Source organism: Sardina pilchardus, chromosome 23, assembly GCF_963854185.1.
Source record: "Sardina pilchardus chromosome 23, fSarPil1.1, whole genome shotgun sequence".
NCBI lineage: Eukaryota > Metazoa > Chordata > Actinopteri > Clupeiformes > Clupeidae > Sardina > Sardina pilchardus.
This window is the reverse complement of record NC_085016.1, coordinates 26,210,347-26,238,074: the sequence shown is the minus strand read 5'-3', so window position 1 is coordinate 26,238,074 and position 27,728 is coordinate 26,210,347. Positions and strand designations below refer to the sequence as shown.

Here is a 27,728-nt window from a genome sequence, read left to right as displayed (position 1 = left end):
ATAAATGCAATATTTTATAAATGTTTAAGATGTTTATTTGCTTTGCTTCTTATCTGTACCATCCTGAAGTGGTTTCTCTCTTCACTAATGCAAAATTGGTTGTTAAATTAGTAAGACTGAAAACGAGGATAAAGATTTGATCATGAGCTGGCTTTGGTGGAGCTCTGTCATGCTCTGTTCATCTTGCCATCCTTACCTGATGAATATTGGGGCTTTTGTGACTTCTGGAGAGAGTGTGTGTGTGTATACATGTCATTGTGACTTGATCATGCAATATCACATCTCAAAAGAGTAGTTTTCACAATCATTTTTAGGCTCATTTTATTCAAGACCTGTTGTTCTCAGGCTTGATATGCAGACTTGAAATGCTGTCCATTTCAAGTCAGTCCCCATTGTCGTAAGTATTCCTTAGGCAGGTGTTACATCTTCATCAAAGGGAGAACACAATTGACCAACGCCTTCCAGGTTTTTGTGGTTGTCTGATCCTTTTTGAGGGAAATAGTTTTGTGTACCTATACACTCCCACCTCAAAATCTTTACAAACACACTTCCATCTGACTTCAACTTCACGGCCTTCATTTGGAATCCATCTCTTTCTCTACTGAGCCTTCTTTGGCAGTGGAAGCAGTGTCCTCTGTGGATGATGATGTTGCCATGGCAGCCCTCTTCTCCTTGTCTGTGGGAGGTCTGATGATGCAGATTGCAGCTCGTCCATCTCTGATGACTCGGGGAGGTGACACATAGCCAAAGAGCATGCCCAGTTTAGAGAGCGTCACCTCTAGGCTTTTGTCCTGTAAACATACACACACACACACACAGAGCTTTCAGACTGACAATACTAACGTTTAATTGCCTCAATCTGTAGAAAACCCCTTCAATAGAGTTTAAACTTTTTCTTTTCCTACTGCCCTGGGGTGTGATTGCCAGAAATATAGTTGCTAACCTGTTAGCAACTTAAATGGTAGGCAATGGGAAATTGCATTGCAATGAACAAAGTTGCTAACTTTACTTCAGCTGCTTCTTCACGCCTTCACAACACATCGGGGTTGTTTTTCTCAATCTGAGTAGCTTGAGAGAACTACCGTAATTTCCGGACTATAAGGCGCACCTGAATATAAGCAGCACCAGTGAAATTTAGGGAAAAGACCAAATGTGTACATATACAAGCTGCACTGGACTATAAGCCGCAGGTGTTGGACCGTTAACCTGTAATATCCATAGGTTGAGAAGCCCCCCCAGTGGTCGTTAGCTGTAAAAACACACAGATAAACCGCGGGGTTCAAAGCATGGGACAAAAGCCGCGGCTTAAAGCCCGGAAATTACGGTAGATATTACTCACTAGGAATAATGTATTTTTAATTCTCAACTGTTTAATACATTTTATTCTCAGTGGCTTCATAGATATTCCTGCAGGAGCATTTGCTAAGCAGCAGAATACTGGTACTCACCGGTGATTGTGCATCATCGGCACTTCTGGGGCCACTTGCTCGTAACGTTAGTCTGACATGGTGCTTTTTATCCAGCCAAGAGCTCACTTGTCGAAGTTTGGTGTTGAGGTCACCTGATCCGATGTCGGAGAACATGGTCAACTCTTTCACCTGTACGGGTACTGATGAAGTAACGGGTGATGTTTTAACGGGTGAGGAAGTTGAAATGAATTTACACTACTTTTATTCATTTGGCAGACACTTTTATCCCAAAGCGAATTATAGCAATAGAATAGCATGAAAGCTACAGTGTAGAGGAAACGCCAAGGAGGTTATGTTTCATCGGGGACCGGCGTTTGTTTGTCTGTCTGTCTGTTTGTCTGTCTGTTTGTTAGCAAGATAACTCAAAAAGTAATGGATAGATTTCGATGAAATCAGGGAATGTCAGAAATGACCCAAGGAAGAAACGGTTAGATTTTGGGAGTGATTCGTAACACCGTCGGGATTCTGGAGCCGTTTATGTTTTTCGGTTAGTGGTGTAATGGCATGGTATGGCCACGTGGTGGCGATCTGAATAGTTTAGGTTCAGATGTATGACAACCTAGGACGAACAATACAGGCGGGAGGTCTGCACTCTCCGAGTGTTTTTTGAATTATCGCTGTATCTGTCAATACTAGTACTAGAATCAGAATCAGAAAACTTTATTTATCCCAAGATGGACAATTCAGTTTAACAGTCCCCAGTCTCATATAATAAAAAATATTAAATATAATAAATAAGTAGTATAATCCTAGAGGATAGGAGTGCCTACATTTGAAGTACTAGTCAAAGTGTGGTAGGGGGAGAAAGTGATGGCTTGTTATGGCTTTTATATATCATACCATCACTAGTTTACTGTATACTGATTTTGTGTCAAATGAAACCAATTAATCAGTCAACAGTAACCGTAACTGTGACCCATCAGTGCTTTACAAATTATACTGATGACCACAGAGGTACTAGCAGTTCTCACCCGATTTGTTCTTTATCTTCTCTCGTAGTTTCATCTGCTCTTCGTGGATCTGTTTCCCAGTCAAGAGCCTGAACACCGGTGGGTCGGCTCTCTCGTTCACCGCCACCAGCTTCAACTGCTTCTCCTCCATCATCCTGATCACGTCCGCCCGGTGAAACGTGCCCAGGTTCTCGCCCGTGCCGTCCAGCAGCAGGAGGCGGCGGTGCTGGATCTTTCGTCCCACGCTGCTGATGGTCGGACGGGCGCGTGGGTCCTGTTTTATTTTGGGTTTCTTGGGTTTGTCCGCTGGGGGCTCCTCTGTATGAGACAGTAAAGCATAGCACGTACACCTTTGACACTTTCAATGTTTTCAATTCTGCACAGCTACCATTCACGCTCTATAGTGTTTTAATCCCCCAACGTCATCTTCCAGGCAGCACTGCCACCGTCAACTTAAAGGCACCTTATCCTAAACTTAACACATGCCTAACCCTAGCACCTTCCAGCCAACGCTCAAAATCAATGGAACATGATCAAGGTTTAACTCCTTTTCGTGTCAATGGTTGAAGTAATCAAGTTCTACTTCTGTAATACTATCACTGTAGAGTAATACTGGTTCACTTGCTCAACTCTAAATACTCTCTCAATTACCTTACCTTTGTCTCCTTTGTCTCCATCATCAGTTGGTTGTGTAGAGAATGCAACAGTGTTCCTGGAGGAAATGAATGATGTGAGGTTCCACACAAAGCGGCAGAGAGGTAGGTGGTTTTGCTTGCTATGGTAGTGATGCGCAGGTACTACAGCTGTTGGAGACACTGGGCATGGTCTCCTCCGGAATGCCACTGCAACTTCGGGCAGGATCCAAGACAACCGGAAGGCGGACATGTCTTTGAAAAGATAAGTGGGTTAATGTCATAATTCTATTTGGTAGGTCTTCATGTTCAAAGCTGAAAACACATAGAGCTATAAAGAAAACATAGTGAAAATGAAAACATACAAACAAGACATATTTGAGGACGTGCAAAATATGTGGCAGTTAGGTAACGTATGTGACCAAAGCAAGAATGTACACAAAATGTACATTTTCCTAAACATTGACAGCGACATTATTTTGGCACGTGCAGAATTAACCCACGTAGCTTCCTACCTTCAAGGTAACGTTAGATGCTGGGTACAAAGTGCCCCTGGCGAGACGTCTTTAGGCTTTACCAATCTTACATGGTAATGAAATATACAATATATAACGTTACAGTAAACATTTAGTAACAGTAGCTGACTAGCGAGTGTTGACATTGACCCCCCCAACTTGTTCTTTTGCTTCTTCTTCTTCTTCTTCCTCGGGTTTATTGGTAGAGAACCAATGAGTACCGCCACCTACAGTACAAAACAGATTTAACAGCTCCAACTAAGGGAAGAACTCAGGAGGCAAGATGTTAAAATTACTTTGGAATTATTTTCATTTTAAAATAGAGGACATTGAGACAGTGGAAGGGAAGGTCCACTAATCCAAGATGGAACATTAAAAGGTAGTCGAGGCTCATTACATTTCTTACATCTAATTAATAGGCCTACATGCAGTAGCCTAACCTTTATATCCTCACATAACCCATCTAGGCTACCTATTTGCCAGGAGAATTAGGGAAATAAACAAATTTGGAAACGATTGATACGGGCTTTGGTCAGTGCCGCGTCTGTGCGACTGTCACTGCCACTGTGCGTGGGCACCAACACTAGGCCTAGGCTATGTAGATTTACTTCAACCTTTACTTCAATTTATTAGGCTAAAACTAGCCGACGAGACTATCCTTGAATCAACGCATAGGCAGGTGACAGCCTAGTTGCAGTATCAACTTTCGTTTAATTTATTAAGTAAAAATAGAGACCTGACCTTGCCTCAATGCACCATCATTTGACACGTGATTGCATCGGCCTAGGTAGCCTACCTTGTAGATCATCATGGCAAAATGAATGAGAGTTAAAATACAAAAAAGATAGGGTAGCCTGCAATAGGCCCACCGATGATATAATAGGCTACCTGGAAATGCTGAAATTCAGTGGAGATGCACCTTGAATTTAGCCTGGCTAGATTTCTAGACTACCTAGAACTTGCACCGAAAATGAAGTTCTATTGATGGAAATGTAATTGTTTTGAATGGAATTTGCCCTTGGGGATCATCTATCTATATCTGATTGATATTATCTAAGCATGGTCCAAACCCAAACTACAGTATATTGTCAAGTTATTATTGGCTATTTAGACTTGTTGTCATTTGGTTGTTTGTTTCTGAAGTTTGAGAGCACTACCTTATTCTCTGCAGTGTTCACCACTAAACCACTGTATCTGTCACTTCCTTGCTGTCATGCAATTCAGCAGCAATTCAACAATATTTTCAGTCTGAAAGTCTGCTTAGGACATTCAGACATCACACGGTAAGGCTATTAACCAGCTTCGCGTTAACTGAAATGTTGTATAAAAGGACATTATTACACTATAATAATAAGTTGTAATGGGGTACACCCAGGTTTTGAGCACTTTAGTCATAAGTGGTTTGCTTCAGCTGATGCAAAGTGCGATAAATAGCAATGACAACTTAGAATAATGAATGTGTTTATTACTTTATGTGTTTATTTACCTTAAAACTTTATTCTCAAAATGTTGAGTTTAATGTTGAAAAGTCGAGTTTAATCTTGTCATGGCTCTTCATGTGTGTCTCTAGTCCGTTGTAGGCTATATTATAGGCTAGAGTCAAATCATTGTAATTAGCCTAGATATGAGAGAGATACATCTCGTTCACACACACCCTTCCTTACAATATGGATCTCTTCCAAAAGTTGCAGGGCAGTTAGTTAATGTGCAGAGAACTCTGTTGCTCACCATGGCAGGAAGAGAAAGGATTCATCTCTACATTAAATGTATATTGTTTAATGATATATTAAGCAAACCAGATTTAGCAGTTGCAAGAAAAGTGGCAGCAGTGTACTGTTGACGTGAGTGAATAGTTTAATGGCACAGCAGCATAAATACCCGACAGGAAAATGAATGTTGGGTGTGCTATTTATTACCCTAATGTAAAGCTATATAAAGCTGAGTTGTTAACTGCAAATATTTCCCATAAGTCTCTGAATATGTCAATTGACGCAACAAAATGTATAATCATTATTTTGTTCTCTCTTATTGTTTTAAATCTTCCAAATGTAGAGCCACTTTGAGCTGCATGTATGAAAAGTGCTATACAAATAAAGCTTATTATTACTATTACTATTATTATTGTAACAGAGCATTGCAGTCATGGCTTCATCTTCTCCACGGCTGAACTGTGAGATCACCCTTGACACCGTCAACCTTGTGGCTAAAGACCTGTATATAATTTTGTTCACTCCCGCATTTCTGCTGAATGTTATGGCAGCCTGGATTTCCTGGAAGCTGAAGACCAAATCTTCATTGATTGTGTACCTGAAGAACCTTGTGGCAGCTGACCTTCTGATGACCTTCATGATCCCACTGAGGGCTGCTGGTAGGGTGCGTGAGTCAGATCCGAAACTCAAAGCCTTCAACTGCCAGTTTGGCAGTGTGCTGTTCTATCTCTGCATGTATGTCAGCATTGTTCTGATGGGAGTCATCAGCCTCGACCGTTTCTTCAAGATTGTGCAGCCCGGAGGGAAACGGCTCGGCCAAAGCGCCATCTTTGGCAAAGTGGTCTCTGCAGTCGTCTGGGTTACACTGCTCAGCGTGACCACCATTCCAACCATGGTACTCACCAGTGAGAGAAACAACACTGGCAACAATTCAGCAGAGCTGTGCATGGCCATGAAGAATGATATGGGGAAAAAGTACCACCATATAGTTATATTAATCTGCAATGGGATCTTCATGGTTGTATTAGTAGTCACTGCATTCTCATACATGTGCATCGCAAAAAGGGTCATCGAGTCATACCGAAACTCAGGGAGCACAAACAGGGAAGGGAGACGAAAGATCAAAGCTCGAGTGTTTATCGTCCTGGCGGTGTTCCTGGTCTGCTTCGCCCCCTTCCACATCACACGCATCTTCTATACCCCAACGCAGGTGGAGAACAAGATTAACTGCAACTGGGCCACGCTGAAGATCGTTAAAACTATGACCCTTTGGCTTGCCACAACTAATGTCTGCCTGGACCCCCTCATCTACTTTTTGCTCTGCAAAGCCTTCCGGAAGAAATTGTATGGAGTCAAGATTCTTGGGCAATGGTTTTCCACTACAGTCCATGTCAACAGTGAGGAGACTTCTCTTTGAACAAGTGAAATTCACAGCACTCTGTGGCAACAGCATTTTCACATCAGACTGTGGCAGCAGTGCCAGTGACTCACTTCACGTGACTGAAAGTGAAAGTTTTCCCAATCAAAATATAATATGCATGCATAATATAACCCAAGTCATCTTTTTGAGTGATCAATCATTTCCCATGCAATGATCAGTCTTTGTGATTCCTCAAGTTATTTTGTTTTATCCCATTTCTAAGCATTTGTATTATAATGCCGGTGGGTTGGGTACCTTTGCACTGTTGCATGAGTGTTCCCATAAGCTTGTGTCCTGAATGTGAATAGAATGATCTGTGCTTGTATTGTAATTAAGTGGATTAAGTATTCCATAGTGCCCATGTTTAGTCTTGGCTCTAAATCAATACTAGTGGTGTGCATACTGCAAAATTTGGTATTGATACAATAACAAATAAATAGGCATTGCCGATACCACCAATACCGATATTTGTTACTAGCGGCTTATACTTTTATGTGGGGGAGAGCAGTGTGTCATGATTTATGATGTGAATAAAACATCAATATGCTACATTTCCATGACTATTAATGATTTTGTGATTTCCATTGTTAATAATTTACAAACATTTCAACAACGAAACATTGCAAAGTGGGCATGCAAGATGTGAAAGGAGTGGTGTTGGCATCATGGCTGTAGGCTAGTTCTGACATTATGAGGTAAATCGGAAGTGAACTGAAATTAAAGTAGATCCCATTACGCTGGTATCGATCTGATTCCAACACCAATGTTGGTATGGACTATATCACTTCGCTTCACCCCCTCACGTATCTGCCTAAATAAATGGATTGGTAGCAATTGGGGAACTTGTCATCCTGCAAGTTGTGACTATTTTAAGACTTTCTGTGATTATCTTTCAACTGAAACTATTCCTGTATCAAACAACTCTATGCCTAATAGCAACACACTGATATGTCATTTCATAACCTGCTTACACTCGTTTGATCTGGGGACTTCAGTCTCTAGTATGAAACTCAAGAATTGCAATGTTGTATTGTGGTGTGTTTTTTCTTGTGGCTTTTCTACACTATTTCTTTCTTCAAGTTCCGTTTAATTTATTAAGCAAAACTAGCCGACAAGACAATTCAAACCATACCATCAGATAAAGTTGCAGTCACATGGCCGTATCTGAGGACACCATAATTCTTTCTTTAAGTTTCATTTCATTTATTAGGCCTATGTAAAAATAGCTGACAAGACAATTATCCTTGTTTCAATGCACAGTCACATGACACAATGGCCTATTTGCAAATAGGCCTAGTACCTCTACCATGCAAAAAGAATGAGAAAGGTAGTGGTTATATAGATGAAGGGCCACCAATGAGATGCTTGTAGCCTGAAATGCTGTTGAAATTCAGTGGAGATGCACATAAGCTGTACTGAAAGTTAAGTTATATTAATCTTATATTAATGATGTGATGTATATTGCATGGCCCAAACATAGCCTACTGTCAAATTATATAAATGTTTGGTTATTTAAATACGTGTTGTTTTAAAAACACAGCAAAGGAGAGTGGAGAGAGAAATCAGATAGTGAAAGGAATATTTGGAATTTTGGACAAAGGACCTCATTTCTAACTCCATGATACAGGTCAGTTGAGACCGTTTTCAGCATTTCATCCAATCCTCCTCACAGAGTTTAGAGCAAGTCAACTCCGAACGGATAGATGATAGAGTAGATACCTAGGCTACTTTATTGAACCCCATGGGGAAATGCAAGGTCCCAGAGACACCACACACAACACTACAGTGTAAACAGGATAATACAAAGCAAATAAACAATGAACATGACTAAAGAGCAGTAAAAAACTAAATACTAAAGACTAAAGATAAAGATGTGCATGAGTGTAATGAGGACTCGACTGGTACTGTGGCACGGGTTTTGGTAGCCTACTCATTCTCTTGAGTGGACTAGTTGAGCGGAGTGCACCAATTTTCAAGGGGTCTGGTTCTACTCTCGCGACTTTTCGGAGGATACAGGGTAGAGTTGAATCTGCGCAGGCGCCTTTTACACTCGGAACCGCGTGGAGGTCTGAAGCGACACGGGCTCTCCAAGGAGAGCAGGACAGTGTTCTCAATCTGAAATAGAAAAACAAATTAAAAATGCTTGTTCTTTTCGAAACCGCGGCAGGCTATGCCATATTCAAAGTAAGTCTAAAGTTTTGTCAGTCATCCTGCTCTGAACATTCTCTGTGTTAGGTGCTATCATACTACAATGTTACCTTGCTAAGTTATGGTAGCTAGTTTACTAGCTTCCATGGGTCGGCTAATTTGGCGAACCTTTACCCAAAACTGTAGCGTTATCCCAAAAATAATTGTTTAGTGGTTTAGACGAGTTGACTTCAAGTATTATTGTAAACGCCTGTCCTAGCCTCCTGGTCATTTATTTCTTCGTTCGGTAATGTTAAACAAACTTAGTTGTAACGTTAGGCCTAGAGTGCACCACGTTGCGTTTTTACTCTATCGACATTAGTCAGTTTAAGGTATTGACCACCATGGAAATGTTTTGTTACGTTATATATATATTTTTATGAAGTGGCATAAAATGTCACGTTTGTTACGCAATCCAATATTAATCAGCCTTGTGTCGATGTTGCCAGCCAACGTTTTGTGTGATCGTAGCAAATGTATGTGACCACATGGTTGCAGTTTTTCCTCCATCACACGTGGTTGCATAGGCAATGATGATTCAGGCAATGACAAACGTAGTTATTCATCATTCGTGAGAATACTACTTGTGTGTATGTTTGCGTTGGGTACATTCAAATGACTAATATTTGATGTTTAATCTGTCTGAATCAGGTACTGGACGAGCAAAAACTCCAGGAGGTTGACAGCCTGTACAAGGAGTTTGAAACTCCAGAAAAGGCTAACCAAATGTGAGTACTGGAAATAACCGAGCTTCATACATATTAGTAATGTATCTAGGACACAATAGCAGGATATTGTAAATATCCATGTAAGACAGGGAAATTAGTAACAGAACACAGTGTCTTATGAATGCAATACTTCTAATCAAATATGCTTAAAAGAAAGAAAACAGGTCTTTGTTGACATTTTGACTGTTTTTATATCCTAAGGGTGAAATTGAAACACTTCGAGAAGTTTCAGGACACTACTGAAGCTTTAGCAGGTATTGTATGATCACCTATTCACTACTTTTTCGATCTGTAGTCTTAACCACAGTACGGGACAAGCATTCACCTGTGTGAATGGCAGACCACAACAGGGAAACTTGTGAAAAGAACTAATATGAAATGATTTTTCTCTTGCATTTATTATTGATCGCTGCATGCTTGCAGCCGTGGTGTACTGGTTAGCGCATCAGGCTCGTAACCGGAGGGTTGCCGGTTCGATCCCCGACCAGTCCACCACGGCTGAAGTGCCCTTGAGCAAGGCACCCAACCCCTCACTGCTCCCCGAGCGCCGCTGGTTGGGCAGGCAGCTCACTGCTCTGGGTTGTGTGATTCACCTCACTGTGTGTTCACTGTGTGCTGTGTGTTCACTAATTCGGTTAAATTGGGTTAAATGCAGAGAACTGAATTTCCCTCACGGGATCAAAAAAGTATATATTCTATTCTATTCTATTCATTTGCAACCCTTGTGAGTTTATGTCCTCCTGTGTTGTCTATTATGTATCTCAAGTCTGAATTAAACCTGATGCAATTCAGGAGTTTATTCGTCACTATCACTGAGACGATCACAGTTCAGAAGACATAATCTTTCATGTACTGGTTGTTGATCAATGCAAATCAGGGAGGGACATTGTATTGTTAAGGATACCAAGGGTTATTTTATGAAGGTTTCTGTGAAGTTATTAGATGGTCACTTTCTGATACTGCCTCTGATTTTACTTGGGGTAGTCATCCAGATAACTGGATCTTATTGCTGTGTGCAGTCTCTGACCCTCTCAACAAATGATTTGAGTAGATAGATGGATAGAAAGAAACTTAAATAATCTTAAAGGGATATTCAAACTCCCAGTTGTTCAGTACACATAGTGTGTCTGTGTGTGCATGAGTGCGTATCGAAATATGGCTATTGAATAAACAAATGGTGTACTTAACCTTACTTGGTCTCTGTCTGCATAGCTGCCACGGCTCTGACTGAAGGGAAGATTGGGAAGAGCCTGAAGAAGGTACTGAAGAAAGTTGTGGCCAAAGAGGCCCACGAGCAGCTAGCCATCACCGATGCAAAACTGGGTGGAGCCATCAAGGTGAGCAGGGTGTCGCAATGGCCCATTTGGGTCACACTTCACTTCAGTGATCAGTGGTCTTAAACGTCATTCTCCACTTTTCAAGCCCACCTGTGTCCCATCGCCCTAACAAAATGGTGACAATTTTATTTTCAAGCGATTGTTCCAAATTACATTTTCCTCCCAATCTACAGGGTTTGATCTGGTTAAATTTATATAGGCCTATTGATTTATTGATAGTTATTTGTTTGAGTGTAGTCTTGTTTTGAGTGATCTTAATTGCTCTTGAAGAAAGACTTTAATAAAGGTAGGCATAAAAAGATAAACATCCCTGTGCCCCACCTGTCATGCCTCTATTTCCCACTAGTGGGACTGCCCCACACTTTGAGATGCTGACTTGGATGCTCTCCTATGGACAATCTAGAGATGATCAGATTATAGACTATCTGCTGATTCTCAGTTTATGGTGCGGGGTTTGGTGAAGGTGATCAGTATGATTTTAAAGACTAATTAAATTGACTCTTAAAAAATCTGTTGCCACATTATTCTACTTTTCTTTTATGAACACTGCCTAATGTCTCATTCAGACCTAAACATCTGCTAATCAATCATCTTAAACATCTGTGTGTGTGTTAGGGAAGTTGTCCTCATCAGGTCTATGATGTTATGTGTCAGCAATGATGATGATGACAGTTGTCTTCCTCCTGAAGCTCAAGCTGAGGGTTTTTCAGTCACTATCTCATCTGAGCTAAAATTTTAACTTAAGTTCTCTGATTTTATTGGAGATTCTTAGTTATATCGGTGAACACACCTTTACGTTTTCCTTGAAATAACCTCTGATGTAAAAGAATTACTGTTGTCTTGGGAGTTTTCAAGCCTCTTTCTGTGTGGCCTCCTTGTTAACTCCCCACCTCTCTGTCGCCCCCCGCAGGAGAAGCTGAACCTGAACTGTGTGCACAGCCCAGCCGTGGCTGAGCTCATGAGGGGGATCCGCAACCAGATGGAGGGACTCATAACTGGGCTGCCCCCCAGAGAGATCAGCGCCATGTCCCTCGGTCTCGCCCACAGGTGAGACACACACACAGTAGCTCTGGCATTAGTCATACAGTATGTCTAACAGGGCTGAGAACCTGCATCACTCCTCTTCTAATGACTTGGTTTTCTCTGTCCTCAGTCTGTCCCGCTACAAGCTGAAGTTCAGCCCTGACAAGGTGGACACAATGATTGTTCAGGCCATCTGTAAGTACCACAAAGGAATTACTGAACTTGTACTAATCACAAGGAGATTTCTGGTAGCCTAAAACAGTTCCATGAGAGGGATGTAGAGACACTTTAATCCAAAGTGAGAGGAACCCGCAATATGAATATCAAATCTTGGCCAATTATTGGTATCAATATTCTCTCTCTCCCCTTCCCTTGCTCCTGTTGCAGCGCTCCTGGATGACCTGGATAAGGAGTTGAATAACTACATCATGCGCAACAGAGAGTGGTACGGCTGGCACTTCCCCGAGCTTGGCAAGATCATCACTGACAATCTGGCCTACTGCAAGAGTGTTCGCAAGATTGGTGAGTACTACCGCTTTTCTCAACACTGAAATGTGCACGCAGATAGAAAATTGCTATGAGGTTAATATAGGGGTGGTAATTACTGTGGTATTAATATGGTTTTCTTTTAACTTGCATTAAACACTGTCCTGCGGCTTATACACAATGCGGCTAATGCACAGGAAATTACTGTATACCAGGCCTATTAGAAACCGTGTCTGATCATGATTTTACTTTTGGTATTGCTGCCCAGGTGACCGCACCAATGTGGCGACCACAGATCTCTCGGACATCCTTCCAGAGGAGGTGGAGGCTGAGGTCAAGTTGGCTGCTGAGATCTCCATGGGAACAGAAGTGTCCGAGGAGGACATCCTGAATGTCAGGCATCTGTGTGATCAGGTGTGTGTGTGTGTGTTTGTCTATGGTGTTTCGTGTTAGCGGTGATGTTGATGACAGTTGTCTTCCTCCTGAAGCTGAAGCTGAGGGTTTTCAGTCACTATCTCATCTGAGCTAAAACTGTAACTTTGATTTTTTCTGATTTTACTGTGGATTCATTATGATTGTGAAAACAACATTTTACCACCTTCTTTTCCTTGCGTCTGATGTTAAAGAATTACTGTTGTCGCCATTTAACTGTTGTGAATTGTTTGGTGAACCTTGTACTGTGCCTGTTGCTTCAGGTGATTGAGATCTCAGAGTACCGCACACAGCTGTATGACTACCTGAAGAACCGCATGATGGCCATCGCCCCCAACCTCACGGTGATGGTGGGAGAGTTGGTTGGAGCCCGCCTCATTTCCCACGCAGGTGAGCTTTCATTGGCCTTAATGATTGTCCTTCACAGTGCATGTGTTGGCTGTGATATAAAAGGAATACCATGGTTTGCGATGACGAGGACGACATCATGTCTTTCCTGAAAAAATCATGTGGGTTTTTTCGTCACTATCTCATCTGAGCTTTTGCCAGCAGGTATTCGCCCATTACAAGTGTGTATTTGCTGTGTGGAGATTCGTATTAGAATTGCGGTTGATATAACGTGTGTGGTCTCACCCTCCCGCCTGTGTGCCTCTTATCAGGTTCCTTGCTGAACCTGGCCAAACACCCGGCCTCCACCGTGCAGATCTTGGGGGCGGAGAAGGCTCTCTTCAGAGCTCTGAAGACCCGTAGAGACACACCCAAATATGGTCTCATCTACCACGCCTCCCTCGTGGGACAGTCAAATGCCAAAATCAAGGGCAAGGTAAGCATCCCCTACGACCTATAACATTTATTCTGGTACTACAATAACTGAGGCCATTCTCAGCAATATAGTTAAATGCATGTTGGTATAATGGCAACGTTAGTGATCCTGCTGGCATAAATAGCTGTGATGATGACGACATATTGTCAGTGTTCCTGAAACCTACCATGTGGGTATACAAGTCACTATCTCATCTGAGCCTCTGAACGATTTACCTTTCATTTGGCATGTTTATAGCCCTCATTTCCTGCTTTAGGTGTTTAGAGGTTTCATGTTAGAGTGGAAAAGAACATTCTTGTTTGTGTTGGTCACTTCCAGATCTCTAGGTCATTGGCAGCTAAGACAGCGTTGGCTATCCGCTACGATGCCCTGGGCGAAGACACAGACGCAACGATGGGCCTGGAGAATCGCGCTAAGCTGGAAGCTCGACTGCGCTCTCTAGAGGAGAGGGGTGTAAGTACAGCAGCTTCCTCACCCACCTGATTGAATCTGATCTTCTTGAAAGCCCAAGTTACAGCGCACGTCAGAACACACAGGTCTTTGTCATTTCCTTGGTCTAATTTTCCCCTTTCTGCTTTTAGATCCGGCGGATCAGTGGAACAGGCAAAGCTCTGGCTAAGGCAGACAAATACCAGCACAAGAGGTGAGCGCCTCCAGATGGCTTGATGCACAAAAAAAGCAGAGGAACTTGTTTGACCTTAATGGGGCTATGTGTAGGGTTCCAGTCTTGAACGTTAGGTTTGGTTAGTGTTATTTGAGTTAGGTTTTGGTTTATATGGGCTGTTGATGTTGTGACTCGAGGCCAACCTCTCACCCTGACGTGATTTCTCCGGTCCCTTTGCAGTGACGTGAAGGTGTACGACCCATCAGGTGACTCCACGCTCCCCACCACCTCCAAGAAGAGGAAGATCGAGGAAGTGGAACCAGCAGAGGAAGAGGAGGAGCAACCCGTGCAGTCCAAACCCAAGAAAGTAAAGAAGGAGAAAGGCGTAGCCGCAGCTGCAGAAGGTATGGCCGAGAAATCAACCTCTCCCTCAGTGACGCAGGAGAAAATGTCATTATGCAACAGCCATAGTCATGGAGAGATGGTGGCCATAATGACTCATTTGGCATATGGTTGTTGGACAGTGACACGTTTAGCAAAGGCACTCAAGATCATGTAGGTAGAAAATGACGTTTGGGTTTGCAAATGTGCCAAAATTGAGATGTGTATTAGCATGTGTGTTTTATACAATTAATTCAGTTAGCCCATCTGTCTGAGCAACGCCAGAAATCATGGGTTCGATGTACATTTACTTAGGAAAAGTGTTCCAAGTTTGTAAGCTAAGTTAAAAATGTGTACAATACAAATTGCTCACAGAATCAGACCTAGACAGCCAAAACAAACGGACTGGCTTATGTCATTTAGATGTTTTGCATGTATAGCCACCCCAGATACATAAACACACACCTAAAATAATTGAAAAAGTGACGAACATTTTTGTGTGTTCTCTCTGAAACTATAGCAGAGGCCCCTGCAGAAGCTGAAGAAGCGGAGACGAGTGAACCGAAGAAGAAGAAAAAGAAGAAGCATAAGGCGGAGGCGGAGGCGGAGCCAGAGGAGCCCAAGCCAGAGGAGGAGGAGGTTGCCGTCAGTCCGTCAGAAGTAAGGGCCTGTTACGTGGGTCATGGAATAGTATTATGGAATTTTAACATTTCACACAGAATTACTTTATATCTGGTTATTCGCTTTACTGCTTGCTTGAGTAGCCTAACTTAGAACCTGTGACCTTTAACATATTTTTGTTTAATTTCATCTGTACAAAAGTGAATGGTTGTTTGACTTGCAGTGCACTTCTCATCTTTCTATGTGTGTAGTCTCATGCGGGATGTCTTATTTTGTGTTATTTTTCACCAACTAGCAGACGACTGAAAAGAAGAAGAAGAAGAAAAAGAAGGCTAAAGAAACGGAGGGAGAGTGAAAGCAAAATTGAAACCAATTACTTAATGTTTGTTTTTCCCCTTTTTATAATGACTTATTGTTTGTGGAACTGAAAAAAAAGTTTCTTTTTATAAACTGAACAACGTCAGCGATTCATTGAGTATTTCTAAATACTGTGTTAATTCAAAGAAAGCAGTTGTCTGTATGGTCTGTCCATATAAGGAACAATTCCTGGTCTTTTTTTTTTCCTGGTCGTTAACATAAGTGCGTAGAATCGACTGTCACGTTTTTTCCACATTAGCTCCCAACAGATGAGTCATTTTTTGTATAGGTGTCTGTCTATATGTTTTATTGGTTGTTGAGTGACTGCTTCATAATGTGAAGAGAAATGTGTTTGAGTTGGTTGTCCTTTATAAAGCTGTAAGATGGGTGCTGGGTGACTGGGTGTAGTCCCTGTTGAGTCCTGGGCAATAAATGACTATTTCTTTATCAGTCTGCCTACTTGTGTGTATGTGTGTCTTCAACTGTTTATTGAGTTTCATAAACGGGGGACAGTTAAGTGAAATATAAAGACATACACAGTGTGCCTACTCATCATTTTTTTACACACCTGAATGATTCTACACTCACAGCCCTCACTTAAATTATATGGATGTACAGTGTCCATGTGGAAACTAAAGGGTTTAAATGTGTGATTTTATTTTTACTTGTGATTTTGGGTTGCATATAAGGTTAGGTCAGGAGATACTGTTTGAATACATTTGTAAGGGAGTAATTTAACCACAGTCAGTCTGTAGATGGGTAACTAGACCTGTTGTGTTGATTCCTTTCAGTTTTATTTGCTGATGCCGTTCATGAATAAGCTATTTTCCCGACGTGGTCAACACAAATGAAGGAAATACAAGTGTGAAAGGATTAAGTAGACCTACAAAGTGAAATTCGATTGCATAAATCACAGTTTGGACAAAGAAAGTCAGAAAAAGTGTACAGGTCTTATATGCGCGGTGCACGCACAAGAACAGCGATATCAATACGCAACATTTATTTGTTCACCTCAAAAGGACTTTTTACTTTTTCCCCATTGAACTTCAACCACCAAATGCAGATTTCCAACACACATTAGATCCTTTTTGTCATCTGATCAGAATGAGCCATGAGGTCCTAATTCTTATCAAATAGATCTACAAGCTGTGTCGACAGATATGCATGTGACTAATACATTGTTAAAATCTCCATTCTTCAATGTTTCGCATCCATATGCTCAACGCCTGTTTCTAAATCTTAAATTCCACAAGTTCTAATTTCTCTGTGTATTCCCATCAATAAATGGCTAGGCCTGCTAGAGTCCGACGTGAGCGATATTTCTTTGAGTGAGATTGCAATTAAGCGATATCGATGACAAATTTGACTATTTGAGACAGAGATTGGGTCGTTAACCAATTAAATGTGGCTTAAAGCGCAAAAGGTGGGATATGAAACATACACCAAATCCATATAATTAAAATTCCGTATCAAGTGCGATGTTCTACTTTGAATAACTTTAACCATGTCAAGATGAACCAAAAACTAAAGAGGACTAAAAGTCAAAAACAGGATCAAAATCACATACAGGCTGCTTTCGGGTCACTGCGTAAAGGCTATTGGCTAATGGCCTTAAAAGTGCCACGTTTGAACTGTGAAAGTAGTGGAATGCGACTTGTGTTTTCGAAAGCAAAAGAAGAGGGGGGTTAAACCTCGTCAGTTGTGGCCATAAAACAAATTGGCCTCAATTTGGCCAAGCGAATGTTTTTTTTTCTTTTTCTAACTCTAAATCCAGGCAGAATTAGCACCTTTGACCAACTTTGGGGAGTCATTTCTCATAAGTAATTTCTCTGTTGGCATATTGCACAACAACAAGAGAGTGGGATTGCAACACTGACTCGGAGTTATAATGGCCGCAGTCCTAATGGCTATGGATCGTGGGCTGGTGGATGTAACTTCCTGGCATATGAGAACAATTCCAGTGTAGTTTCCCAGCTATTTTGTATCTTCTCGAGTGAACAACAAACAGGAAACGTCGGTGCCGTAAAAATGACTGACACGTCTTCACACTAATGAGGACTTGTGCAATCAAAACATGTATCCAATTGTAGCAAAGAAGAAGGGCGGGACTTCCTGTACGTGACGCAAATTTCACGGTCAAGCTTGGAAGCCCCACCTATTGTGTTTCCCGCACCGTCAATCAAAATAGAAAAAATCAACTCGAATACCCCTTCGGAGCCCGCCTTTGATTAAAGCAATCATGTTTGGAGTTTAAATGAACATTTAGTCTTCCGATTTTTACCTTGCACGCTATGACTGGTACGTAACATTTAACCCGATCGAAGCGTACCATCACCGGTGAGTTTGCACTACCATTAGCAAGCAAGCTAAGTCTTTAATCTTTTTCAGCAGCTCAACCAGCAGTTGGTTAGCCAGCTAGCTAGCAACACTTTAACAAAGTGAAATATTGAAACCGTTGAGCAATCCTTTGTAGTTTCTGATTGCATGTTTACAAGAACAGTTTCAACATATTTCTCCTCACTTTCCTTCTACTCGTCAGCTTGCTGGATGCAATCAGCGGAAAATTGTTTGTTCTGTTCAGTTTCCCTCTCCCTGTTTGTCTTTAGCCCCCGAACAGCCAGTTAAACAGGAGGAAATGGCTGCCTTGGACGTGGACAGCAGTCAAAGCGACTTTCTGCAGAACGCCAGTGGCGGGCAGGAGCAGGTATCTCTCATTCCGTTTCTCTTCTCCTGTTCTTCGGTCGGATGTCCCACAAATGCGTGGTGTTTTTGTGAAGTTCACACGTTTTAAAATATGATGTAGGGGGGAAAAGTCGAACACTTCCTGTGAGCCTCCGGACTAACGGCCACCCACTTTCTTCAATTTAAACCCGCCCATAGTGGGTAGGACGCTACCGCCACTGCTCCCTCTGCCCGTGGTACCTGCGGTCAGACCGGGTCACCCCCTCGTTAGGGGAGGACCCCGTTGGTAGTGTCACCACCCCTATGAGGGAGGCCCTGGAGCTTTAAATTGTAGTGTCTATGCACTGCACTGTGCAAAGTACCACGCTACTACTGTCTGAGCAGTAAACGAGGGCACTTTGGGTGCATTACAGTGATTTTAAATATTTTTTTCATAACTTATTGTGTATAGTCTCGATGATGCATACCATAAGGACGCGATGATGCATACCATAAGGACGAGATTATGGATTTTCTGTAAATATTCTGCACTGAGTGTAGTAATGTTTTTACGTGCATGGATACGGGTGTCTCTCTCATGTGAAATGAAGCCTTGTTGACATTCTGGTGCATTCATAATTTGACATGTCTGGTTTGAAATGGTACATTGACATTGATAATAAGGATCACTAGCTAAACGGACCCAAAGCATCTGTTTTGTATCCAAGTGGTGTTCTGTGAAGGGAAAAGGCTTTTTTGTTTGTATAGAAGTTCATCTCACAATTTGAGAGTTATTATCGCCTTGCTTGGCTAGTTTAAATAACACTATGCAGCTCTATGTACCTCATAACAATGACTTCACTCATTTTGATGAGGCACTGACCTACACAAAAAATGGCATCTCTGACATTGCTCATACATGCCTGCAACACCTGGTATGGCACAATGTGAATTGAGTGTTCCGTGTAGGAACATGACTCCATCAGTCACAGTTATTGACATGGGTATTCAGTGCATTGTAAATTGATGACAATTGGGGACACAGCTCCTTGTCAGTCCATAATCTTTTGGTGTGTGTGTGTGTGTGTGTGTGGTTGTGGCCCCAGACGACAGATTTGACATCCATCCAGCTCACAGGTTCAGACCGCTGGGAGGTCCTGACCCCTGTTACCACGGTGAAGGAAGAGCCTGGCGTGGTGCACATCCCCGCTGGTGTCGTGTCCTCCAACGGCCAGTACATGCTCCCCTTGCAGAGCATGCAGAGCCAGCCCATCTTCGTGACGGCGGGCACGGGCGACGCTTGCGGCACCAACGGGCTCCAGTACCAGGTGATCCCCCAGCTCCAGTCGGCCGACGGCCAGCTCAGCTACACCACGACGGCGGCGGTGACCGTCGGGGACGGGACGGGCCAGCAGCTCGAAGACCTCCACATCCTTCCGGCGGACGGCACCCATGGGGGCCTGGCGCAGCAGATCCAGGGCGTGTCGTTGACGGGCACGACCTTCGGAGGGCAGGCAGGCACTGCTCAGGTGCTGGCCAACATGCCCATGGGGCTCCCAGGGAACATCACCTTCGTGCCCATCAGCAGCTTGGACCTGGAGTCGCTGGGGCTGGCCGGTGCACAGGCCATCTCCGCCAGCGTGACGGCCGACGGGCAGCTCATCATGACCGCGCCAGGGGCCGAGGCGTCCGGCGACGGCGCGGAGAAGGTCGGGGACGTGGTCTTGGCCGACGGTAGCAACAGTGGCGTGGACATGTTTGTGCCAAACACTTCCCTCCCCTCCTCCACCTCCACCTCGTCGTCCTCGGTGACCTCCGTGTCGTCCTCGCTTCCCGAGACGATAGACGGCACGGGCGTGCTCACGCAGGCCACCGCCGTCTCCGCCGGGCAGCAGGACCCGTCGGGAGCCATCACGGCCGAGGCCTACCTCCAGCAGAACCACATCGCCATCTCCAGCAGCGGCCTGACCACGGGCCAGGACCAGCTGCAGGTGACCACAGCGTCCACGCAACAGCCGCAGCTCATCCAGGTCCAGACGGCAGACGGCGTTGCCACGGCGCCGCAGAGCCTCCAGAGCGTCCAGCTCATCAACCCGGGGACGTTCCTCATCCAGGCCCAGACGGTCAGCCCCACGGGGCAGATCCAGTGGCAGACCTTCCAGGTGCAGGGCGTTCAGAACCTGCAGAATCTCCAGCTGCCCGCGGGCGGTGCTGCCGGAAACGGCATGGGAACCACGGGGACGTCCCAGATCACGCTGGCGCCCGTGCAGACCCTCTCGCTGAGCCAGGGAGCAGTCAACGCCGGACAGATACCCAACCTGCAGACGGTCACCGTCAACTCCATATCCCAGTTCCAGCAGGAAGACACAGATAGCCCTTCAGGTATCAACAACACCACACACACACACACACAGGGGGACATATGTGAAATGTTGCTGCGGTTTTTGTTGTTTGTTTGTTTGTTTGTGTGTGTGTGAATGGGTTAATTTTGTCTAGTTTGAACTAAAATTTTAGTGAGTTATTGGCTATCGGACTTAATTGTGCATGCATGTGACTATCCACATTGACAAATCCATACCCATCTCAGCTGGCTGCTACCCACACCAAACAATAGAGTTTGTATGTGTGATATTTATGAAGAAACTAAAGCATGCATACTGACATGCGTAGAATTGCTTTTAGTGCACATATTCATCTGCCTAAGTGGGTCCCTCAAAATCTTACATAGAAGAAACAGTGCACTCTCATATTTTCATAGAACTTGAAATACTACAAAGTATTTTCATGACCTTTCACAGGCTGTACTATGAAGTATTTTAACGTCTTTTTCACGTATTTGTGTCCGGTGTAAACAGCTATGTATACATTTATATGAGGATTTCTTTCATTGTGGCTACTTGATTTGTATGGCAAATGTCATTATCAATATTGATGATACAATTATTTAATATGATTTAAAATGATTTAGGAGATGTACAGACGTTGCACTGTACATTGTAAAGGTGCGCACAGGACTAAAGACTGCATTTAACAAACAACAAAATGATCATATCTCGATTATGTTGTTTTCATAATCATTGAAAGTCTGGATTGGAATTGAAATTAGATATTGAGTGCACAGCCTTAGGTTACATTATGTTGTGCAAGTCCACACACAAAGAAACACTCCCACGCTAATACTGATTCCATCTGGTCTTTATTAGCATACTGTTAATGTTCTGCCATAGCCATAGCTCTGTTTAAAAATATCCGCAGAGGACCTACATTCCAGGGCCAGTATAAATTTAGCACTGAAGTGTGTGTGTGTGTGTGTGTGTGTGTGTGTGTGTGTGTGTGTGTGTGTGTGTGTGTGTGTGTGTGTGTGTGTGTGTGTGTGTGTGTGTGAGTGTGTGACTCTGTACCAAACTTTTGTGTTCCTGAATAATTAGACTTTCTTGTCAATTTTCTGTCTGTTTTTGCCACTTTCTTATGTGTCTAATTCTGCTTGTCTGACCCTCTCTCCTTTTCTCTCTCTTTCTCCATCTCTGTCTGTCTGTCGGTCTCTTTCTCTGCCTCCATCAGATATCCACATAAAGGAGGAGCCTGACTCCGAAGAATGGCAGCTCAGTGGAGACTCCACCCTCAACACCAACGACCTGTCCAATCTCCGCGTACGCTTGGTGGACGAGGACTCGGAGGGCGTGGGGCAGGAGGGCAAAAGGCTGCGCAGGGTAGCCTGTACGTGCCCCAACTGCAAGGAGGCGGGAGGAAGGTGAAGCCCTCATTCACACAGTCACACACAGATGGCCAATGGCTTAGTGGAGAAACGGGGTCACCCTGTGTTCGAACCCTGAACCTGTTGTTGCAAGTCCATGCTGTATTGGATACAAGTAAAAATGAGAGAAAAAAACTGAGAGAAAATTCCGCTAGCACCAGATTTTGCTCCCAATAGTTTCATTTAGTTCTGTGACGATTCGGGCGTTTCAACCCTTCCTCAGACGTATTGGATAAAAGTCTCTGCTAAATCCCACTCGCTTCTACATCACATGGAAGCAGAGGGAATAGGATAGGATCTGATCAACTCCCCAGCTCCGTGCCCTGTGTGTTCCAGGGGGGTGCACATAAGGGGAGTATTCCAAATATGTGATTTAGTGACTCCTGCTCGGGCTACACCGGGTGCTCAACTGAAGCCCTCTGTTCACGGAGTAAAATTGGTTTTAGAAGACTTTTTTTCGAGTGTAAGCACTGCTATTGCGTCTTGTATAGCCAGTTCCCTTGATTATAGTGGAAGCTGATTCATGCAGCAGATGCTTCCGTTACATGCCATAGGACTATCCATAGGGCTAGTTGCTAAACTATGAATTTGGAATATCCTTCTAAGGCTCATTGATCATGGCCTTGAGTTGTCCATGTCAGAGTAGTGTGATTAGTCAAACTAACCAGTCATATTTGTTCTTTGAATGATTTCTGAACTTCTGAATGACTTGAATGGACTGAATGAGGCAATCCACGAGTGGGGAATGGATATGATCTGTTACCGAGTCTGTGGCCGTCACAGTATTGACTTGGTCTTTAAACATCAGCCTAGAAAGTTGTCTTGGACTGCATGAAAGTTGTCTTTTATTTTGAGGGCAGTGTGCTAGGACAGTGAAAAGGCTGACAGGAAGTGAGTGGGAGAGGGATGGGGTGGGGTGGGGAGTTTTCATTATTCATTCCCACTCTGGGCCTCGACAACAACAATGTCAGCATTCCTCAGCAGAAGCCTCTGGCTTGAATTCTTTGTTTACTTAACACAAACTTAATATGTGTGTCTGTGTGTGTGTGTGTGTGTGTGTGTCAGAGGGTCGAACATGGGCAAGAAGAAGCAGCACATCTGTCACATTCCGGGCTGTGGGAAGGTGTACGGGAAGACGTCTCACCTGCGAGCGCACCTGAGGTGGCACTCGGGAGAGAGGCCCTTTGTCTGCAACTGGATGTTCTGCGGCAAGAGGTTCACACGCAGCGACGAGCTGCAGAGACACCGGAGAACACATACGGGTACACACACGCACGCCTCTCACACACAATCTTTTACACACCTGAGAACACACACACACACACACACACACACACACACACACACACGTGCGGCACAATCTTTTACACACTTGAGAACACACACACACACACGCCTCTCAGACACAATCTTGTACACACTGGAGAACACACACACACACACACACACACACACACACACACACACACACACATGCACGCGCCTCTCAGACACATTCTTTTACACACTGGAGAAAACAAATGCACGCACGCACGCACACGCCTCTCAGACACAATCTTTTACACACTGGAAAACACACACACACACACACACACACGCATAGCTTTCATGCACAGAATGCAACTCAAAGTGCTTTATATTTTGGGGACTTAAAACAATAATAGAGAAAAGGACGACCAAAAAGAAGAACAATTATAATACAAACAAACAAACCAATACATAAATAAATAATAGATAATGTTACTGTCTTGTTCCCCATCAGATTATGTGTTTTTCCATAAAAAGTACACATTACCTCTACAATACACACAGAATCGTTATTGTGGACAGATGTAGTTTAATATAATCATGTAGTTTAATATAAGAAATCAAAATGATAAAATTGTGTTATTACCAAATGATGAAACTTCAGAAGATACTGCTGAAAACTGTCAGTCTTGTATTGCCTCCAGTTCCTCCAGGGGCCTGTACTACGAAGCGGGGTTACTGGCTTAGCTGGGTAACTTCGAGAGTAAGTTGATCACGTGTGGCGTAACTTCCCGGTTAACCCGTACTACGAAAGGTGGATAGGTTTTAACCTAGGTATGCTGCCATGGCAATTTACGCTGCATCTCAAACCTGCTCCGAGCAGGTTATGATCTTGGTTAACCCGAGGTTTGCGGTTAATCACACCCCACAATGTCGACGTAGGCTACTTGGAAGATACATTATTGGAGCGCAAATTGTAAGCGCCTCTCTTCGCAAGGCGAGAGTTTTTTTTAAGACCGCCAGAATCTTTCTCCATATAATATTCTCTATGAAAGATAGCCTATACATTCTCAGCCGAGGGAATTCGTTGCATTTGTCAGCTGATCGAGGCAAAGTGGAGGCTATAAGCATTGGCAATATAACATATTTTCATAATTAAGAAATATTAATGCAAGCTATAACTAGGCCTATAAACCTTCTGAATGTTCTTGAGTTTCATTTTCACCTGCTGCCAGCGGCACTGCCGTTGCATCTAAAATGTTCACAGGATAGCCTACATACACTAAATCAGTCAATGGGGCTAAACATTCAATTATCCTTTATTAATATTTATTAATATACATGGCATGAATTGTGTTGCATCTGTAGGACTCTTATGAACTCAAAATGTATTTATTTCAACACATTTCAGACATTCCGCAAGCTATTAATCCTCCGTATACATAGGCTATTTAAGGAACATGAAATAAAACTTTACTTTCATATATCCGATCTGCAATAGCCTACGTTGCCAACAGCCTTGTCTTGCTTTGTTTGCTGCCGACGTATTTGATGTATCGTAAAGTGGGTTTTAATTCCTCGCAACTTTTTTATAATCATTGCGCATTCCTTATGTGTAAAATAGCGTGATCGCGTCATCATTAAAAGTGGTGATATGCGCTGCAACCCGCCCATTTTATGTGAACGCGCACCAACTCCGATGAGGTTAACCCCAGTTCAACAAATCAACTTCTTACTCAGCGTCGTAGTACCGATTAGCACCAATGAAGATAACCAGGTTTTGTCAACCCCGGTTTAGCAAAGTAACCCTGGGTTACATCTGGGTAGGTTGAGCTCCCTTCGTAGTACAGGCCCCAGCTAGTCACTTCCAGCATTGTTTGTAAACCTGTGAAGGGGTTTGTACCCACACACATGCTCTTTTTCACGCCTTAGTGCTGAACGGTTTGGCTTAAAATGGAGAAGTATTGCATGGCAACACCAAACTTTTGTCTAGGGGAAAGCAAAAGTAGCTTAACTTGCCTACAAGTTGAAGCATGAGAATGGTAGGGTAATTGTCCCTTTCAGGAAAACGACAGAAAAGTTATGGTACTATATCACTTGAACCCTCGGCTTGGTGTTATGAAACAGCTAATTATGATGCTAGAAGTCATATGAACATTGTTCTCAGCTCTGACACGTCTTGTGCTAAACATCCCGAAGCGTTTCCCTCTCAAGTACTCAGGATTGATTCCCTCGTGTGACACCCATAAAATAATGCTGTTTGAATTTGCTTACAGGGTCTGCAATTGGTCGACCGTAGATCCAAAGCAGAAATCCTTCATTGACTGCTTGGTTTTTCTCATGATCGTATCTCGGAAAATGGCAGGCACAATGTGGACATGAAAACAAGTTTAAAAATCTTTTCATTGGGAGTGGTATTCAACTTTGGTGTTCTGGGTCAATACAATCTGTATGTCCCTGTAACACTATAATCAAAGTGAACTCCTGGTTAGTTAGTTTGCTCGCTTCACTTGGGTTCATTGCTGGGCTCAAAGTATTCAGAGATGCAGAGCAGGTGTTGGTGGCATAATTAAATACTGAAGCACTGTCCTCAGGTTTCTTCTGTTTGTCTTTAGTTGAAGACATACATGTTATCCTTGTAGACAGACACTCTTATGCTTTACAATCATGTTATTACATTTTATTTAGGTAAGACCTAAACAGAGTAGTGGTTGTTATACGTTTATGGTTATTATATTTAGTTTAATACTAATATTGATATATTTAAATATTTGACTGTACTTTTAAGTTGTTCATTTTAATGTTAATGTAATGTTTATTGATGTCTTTGTTAGTCGGTTTGCTTAAAAGTGTCTGCTAAGCACTGTAAACATAAATATAACAGATGTATGGTTGTTGTCTTATTATGTTTGTTTCTGTACTCTGCTTCTGTGACAGGGGAGAAGAAGTTTGTGTGTCCGGAATGCTCGAAAAGGTTCATGCGGAGCGACCACCTGGCTAAACACATTAAAACTCACCAGAACAAAAAGAGCCTTTCAGGTGCAGGAACCGGGATGGGCTCAGCGGACACCGACGCTGGGGACAGCATCATCACGGGGGCCGGGACCACACTCATTTTGACCAATCTGCAGCAGGGTGGAGCCCCTGAGCTCCTATCCAGTGGTGACCTTCCCCTCCAACTCGTCACAGTATCTGCCAGTGAAGTCATGGAGTGACCTTGACTCTGACCCCCCTCCCCTCCCCTTTCACAGCTCACCGGCTTTTCACTATCGATTTTTATATATATATAATAAATATATATAAATATATATTTTAAAAAAGAATTATTATCCGTCTATGTTCAATAGCAGTCTTTTTTACAAGCAGTGCAAAAACAGTGACATATAATGTTCCATTCCTTGTACTCTCATGAAAACAAACATAAGCAGGCCCACAGACATTTATACACACGTATATATATATACGCAAAACTCAACGAAATGCCTTATTTTGTACCGTAATCTGTAGTATATAATGCTGGAGTTGCATGTATTTTTTTCCTTTGGCTTTTGTTCAATCTGTAATAGTGTAAAGATGAAATGAGTGTGATAGTGTGTAAGACTAAATGTGTGTGTGTGTTGGTGGCTGGGTCAGTGTGAGTGTGAGTGAGTGTGTGTGTGTGTGTGTGTGTGTGCGTAGGAATGAGTGTGTGCACGAAATGTGTGTATGGATGTGATGAACATTATGGTACACATCATGACGTGGGGAGTGTGTGTATGTGTCTTATCACAGAAGGGGATTCAGGGAGTGAAGTGGGCTGTCTCTGAAGAAAGAAGGTTCTGTTTGTCACTACGGGCCTCCGTCAACAGAATGTGTCTTGTGGTTCCGCTTCGGCACCCACTCTTTTTTTTTGTTTTATTGTTATTATTTTTTTTAAGTTTATTACTTCACATGGAATGATAACCCAAATGTGGCGTAAAGAGTTTTTACTTCTTTTTTTAAAAAAGTATTCTCTTGTCATACCTTAAAGAGTAACTTGAAGAAATTTCCCAATGTGGCAAAACAATCATGTAATTACATATTTTTTGTATGGTTATTTTCTCTCTGTGTAAGTCCACCATATGCCTGTGTCTCATGATTTTATATGTATATCCCATCTCTCTCTGTTTCCTTTTCTGAGTGAGATGCTATTTACAGTCATCTAAGTAGTTAAAAGCAATTCTGTTGTATCAAAGCTACTTTTATTTTAATTACTTTTTTGAATATGTGTAAAATTTGAATGTTACTTTTTGTACATTTTCATGTTTTTTTTCCCAAATGGAACACAATTAAAGTCAAAATTCTTACTACAAAAAAGAAGTCACACTTCCTAGAGGTATCGAACTGTTTTAGAGCAGGTCAGCTCTGTAGTG

General features: G+C 42.8%; 4 protein-coding genes and 2 non-coding genes across 10 annotated transcripts; 5 read left to right on the top strand and 1 right to left on the bottom strand.

Annotated features, from left to right (window-relative positions):
- Nucleotides 1-21: 21 nt before the first annotated feature.
- mtif3 (mitochondrial translational initiation factor 3) lies at nucleotides 22-3,732 on the bottom strand. Its single transcript, XM_062528022.1, has 5 exons — nucleotides 3,567-3,732; nucleotides 3,076-3,306; nucleotides 2,441-2,737; nucleotides 1,449-1,609; nucleotides 22-791 (listed from the first exon to the last, which is right to left on the bottom strand). The coding sequence occupies exons 2-5, from the start codon at nucleotides 3,302-3,304 to the stop codon at nucleotides 576-578; spliced, it is 903 nt and encodes a 300-aa protein (XP_062384006.1). The 5' UTR covers nucleotides 3,305-3,306; nucleotides 3,567-3,732; the 3' UTR covers nucleotides 22-575.
- A 1,976-nt stretch (nucleotides 3,733-5,708) lies between these two features.
- LOC134071015 (P2Y purinoceptor 13-like) lies at nucleotides 5,709-7,171 on the top strand. Its single transcript, XM_062527579.1, has one exon. It carries the CDS (start codon nucleotides 5,709-5,711, stop codon nucleotides 6,690-6,692), a length of 984 nt encoding a protein of 327 aa, XP_062383563.1. The 3' UTR covers nucleotides 6,693-7,171.
- Nucleotides 7,172-8,723: 1,552 nt separating this feature from the next.
- On the top strand, nucleotides 8,724-16,124 carry nop58 (NOP58 ribonucleoprotein homolog (yeast)). 3 transcript variants are annotated; one of them, XM_062527846.1, is made up of 15 exons: nucleotides 8,724-8,879; nucleotides 9,534-9,610; nucleotides 9,812-9,864; nucleotides 10,823-10,947; nucleotides 11,858-11,994; nucleotides 12,101-12,165; nucleotides 12,358-12,492; nucleotides 12,725-12,870; nucleotides 13,152-13,278; nucleotides 13,548-13,711; nucleotides 14,030-14,164; nucleotides 14,293-14,354; nucleotides 14,556-14,719; nucleotides 15,220-15,356; nucleotides 15,613-16,124. In XM_062527846.1, exons 1-15 carry the CDS (start codon nucleotides 8,835-8,837, stop codon nucleotides 15,670-15,672), a joined length of 1,632 nt encoding a protein of 543 aa, XP_062383830.1. In that variant the 5' UTR covers nucleotides 8,724-8,834; the 3' UTR covers nucleotides 15,673-16,124. The 3 variants fall into 3 exon arrangements, with proteins under 3 accessions (XP_062383830.1, XP_062383829.1, XP_062383828.1); XM_062527845.1 differs by having other exon boundaries at nucleotides 8,725-8,879; nucleotides 15,217-15,356; nucleotides 15,616-16,124; XM_062527844.1 differs by having other exon boundaries at nucleotides 8,725-8,879; nucleotides 15,217-15,356.
- Nucleotides 11,596-11,680, top strand: LOC134071805 (small nucleolar RNA SNORD11B). The gene has a single exon (XR_009937127.1). It is a non-coding gene; the product is annotated as a small nucleolar RNA SNORD11B (small nucleolar RNA).
- On the top strand, nucleotides 12,904-12,987 carry LOC134071803 (small nucleolar RNA SNORD11B). Its single transcript, XR_009937125.1, has one exon. It is a non-coding gene; the product is annotated as a small nucleolar RNA SNORD11B (small nucleolar RNA).
- A 1,683-nt stretch (nucleotides 16,125-17,807) lies between the features above and the next one.
- LOC134070989 (transcription factor Sp3-like) lies at nucleotides 17,808-27,688 on the top strand. 3 transcript variants are annotated; one of them, XM_062527545.1, is made up of 6 exons: nucleotides 17,808-17,972; nucleotides 18,281-18,378; nucleotides 19,442-20,717; nucleotides 21,897-22,086; nucleotides 23,155-23,351; nucleotides 26,275-27,688. In XM_062527545.1, the coding sequence occupies exons 1-6, from the start codon at nucleotides 17,966-17,968 to the stop codon at nucleotides 26,550-26,552; spliced, it is 2,046 nt and encodes a 681-aa protein (XP_062383529.1). In that variant the 5' UTR covers nucleotides 17,808-17,965; the 3' UTR covers nucleotides 26,553-27,688. The 3 variants fall into 3 exon arrangements, with proteins under 3 accessions (XP_062383529.1, XP_062383532.1, XP_062383530.1); XM_062527548.1 differs by having other exon boundaries at nucleotides 17,808-18,011; nucleotides 18,256-18,378; XM_062527546.1 differs by having other exon boundaries at nucleotides 17,809-18,011.
- Nucleotides 27,689-27,728: the final 40 nt, after the last annotated feature.

Excerpts from the sequence above, each read along its gene's own strand:
- mtif3 (XM_062528022.1), bottom strand. The coding sequence starts at position 3,304 with ATGTCCGCCTTCCGGTTGTCTTGGATCCTGCCCGAAGTTGCAGTGGCA. Across the intron at positions 1,610-2,440 it reads GAAGATAAAGAACAAATCGG|TACCCGTACAGGTGAAAGAG; the intron begins GTGAGAACTGCT and ends TTACTTCATCAG. Across the intron at positions 792-1,448 it reads CCGATGATGCACAATCACCG|GACAAAAGCCTAGAGGTGAC; the intron begins GTGAGTACCAGT and ends GTATGTTTACAG.
- LOC134071015 (XM_062527579.1), top strand. The coding sequence starts at position 5,709 with ATGGCTTCATCTTCTCCACGGCTGAACTGTGAGATCACCCTTGACACC.
- LOC134070989 (XM_062527545.1), top strand. Across the intron at positions 22,087-23,154 it reads TGCAAGGAGGCGGGAGGAAG|AGGGTCGAACATGGGCAAGA; the intron begins GTGAAGCCCTCA and ends TGTGTGTGTCAG. Across the intron at positions 23,352-26,274 it reads ACACCGGAGAACACATACGG|GGGAGAAGAAGTTTGTGTGT; the intron begins GTACACACACGC and ends CTTCTGTGACAG.
- nop58 (XM_062527844.1), top strand. The coding sequence starts at position 8,835 with ATGCTTGTTCTTTTCGAAACCGCGGCAGGCTATGCCATATTCAAA. Across the intron at positions 12,493-12,724 it reads CAAGAGTGTTCGCAAGATTG|GTGACCGCACCAATGTGGCG; the intron begins GTGAGTACTACC and ends ATTGCTGCCCAG. Across the intron at positions 15,357-15,612 it reads TTGCCGTCAGTCCGTCAGAA|CAGACGACTGAAAAGAAGAA; the intron begins GTAAGGGCCTGT and ends TTCACCAACTAG.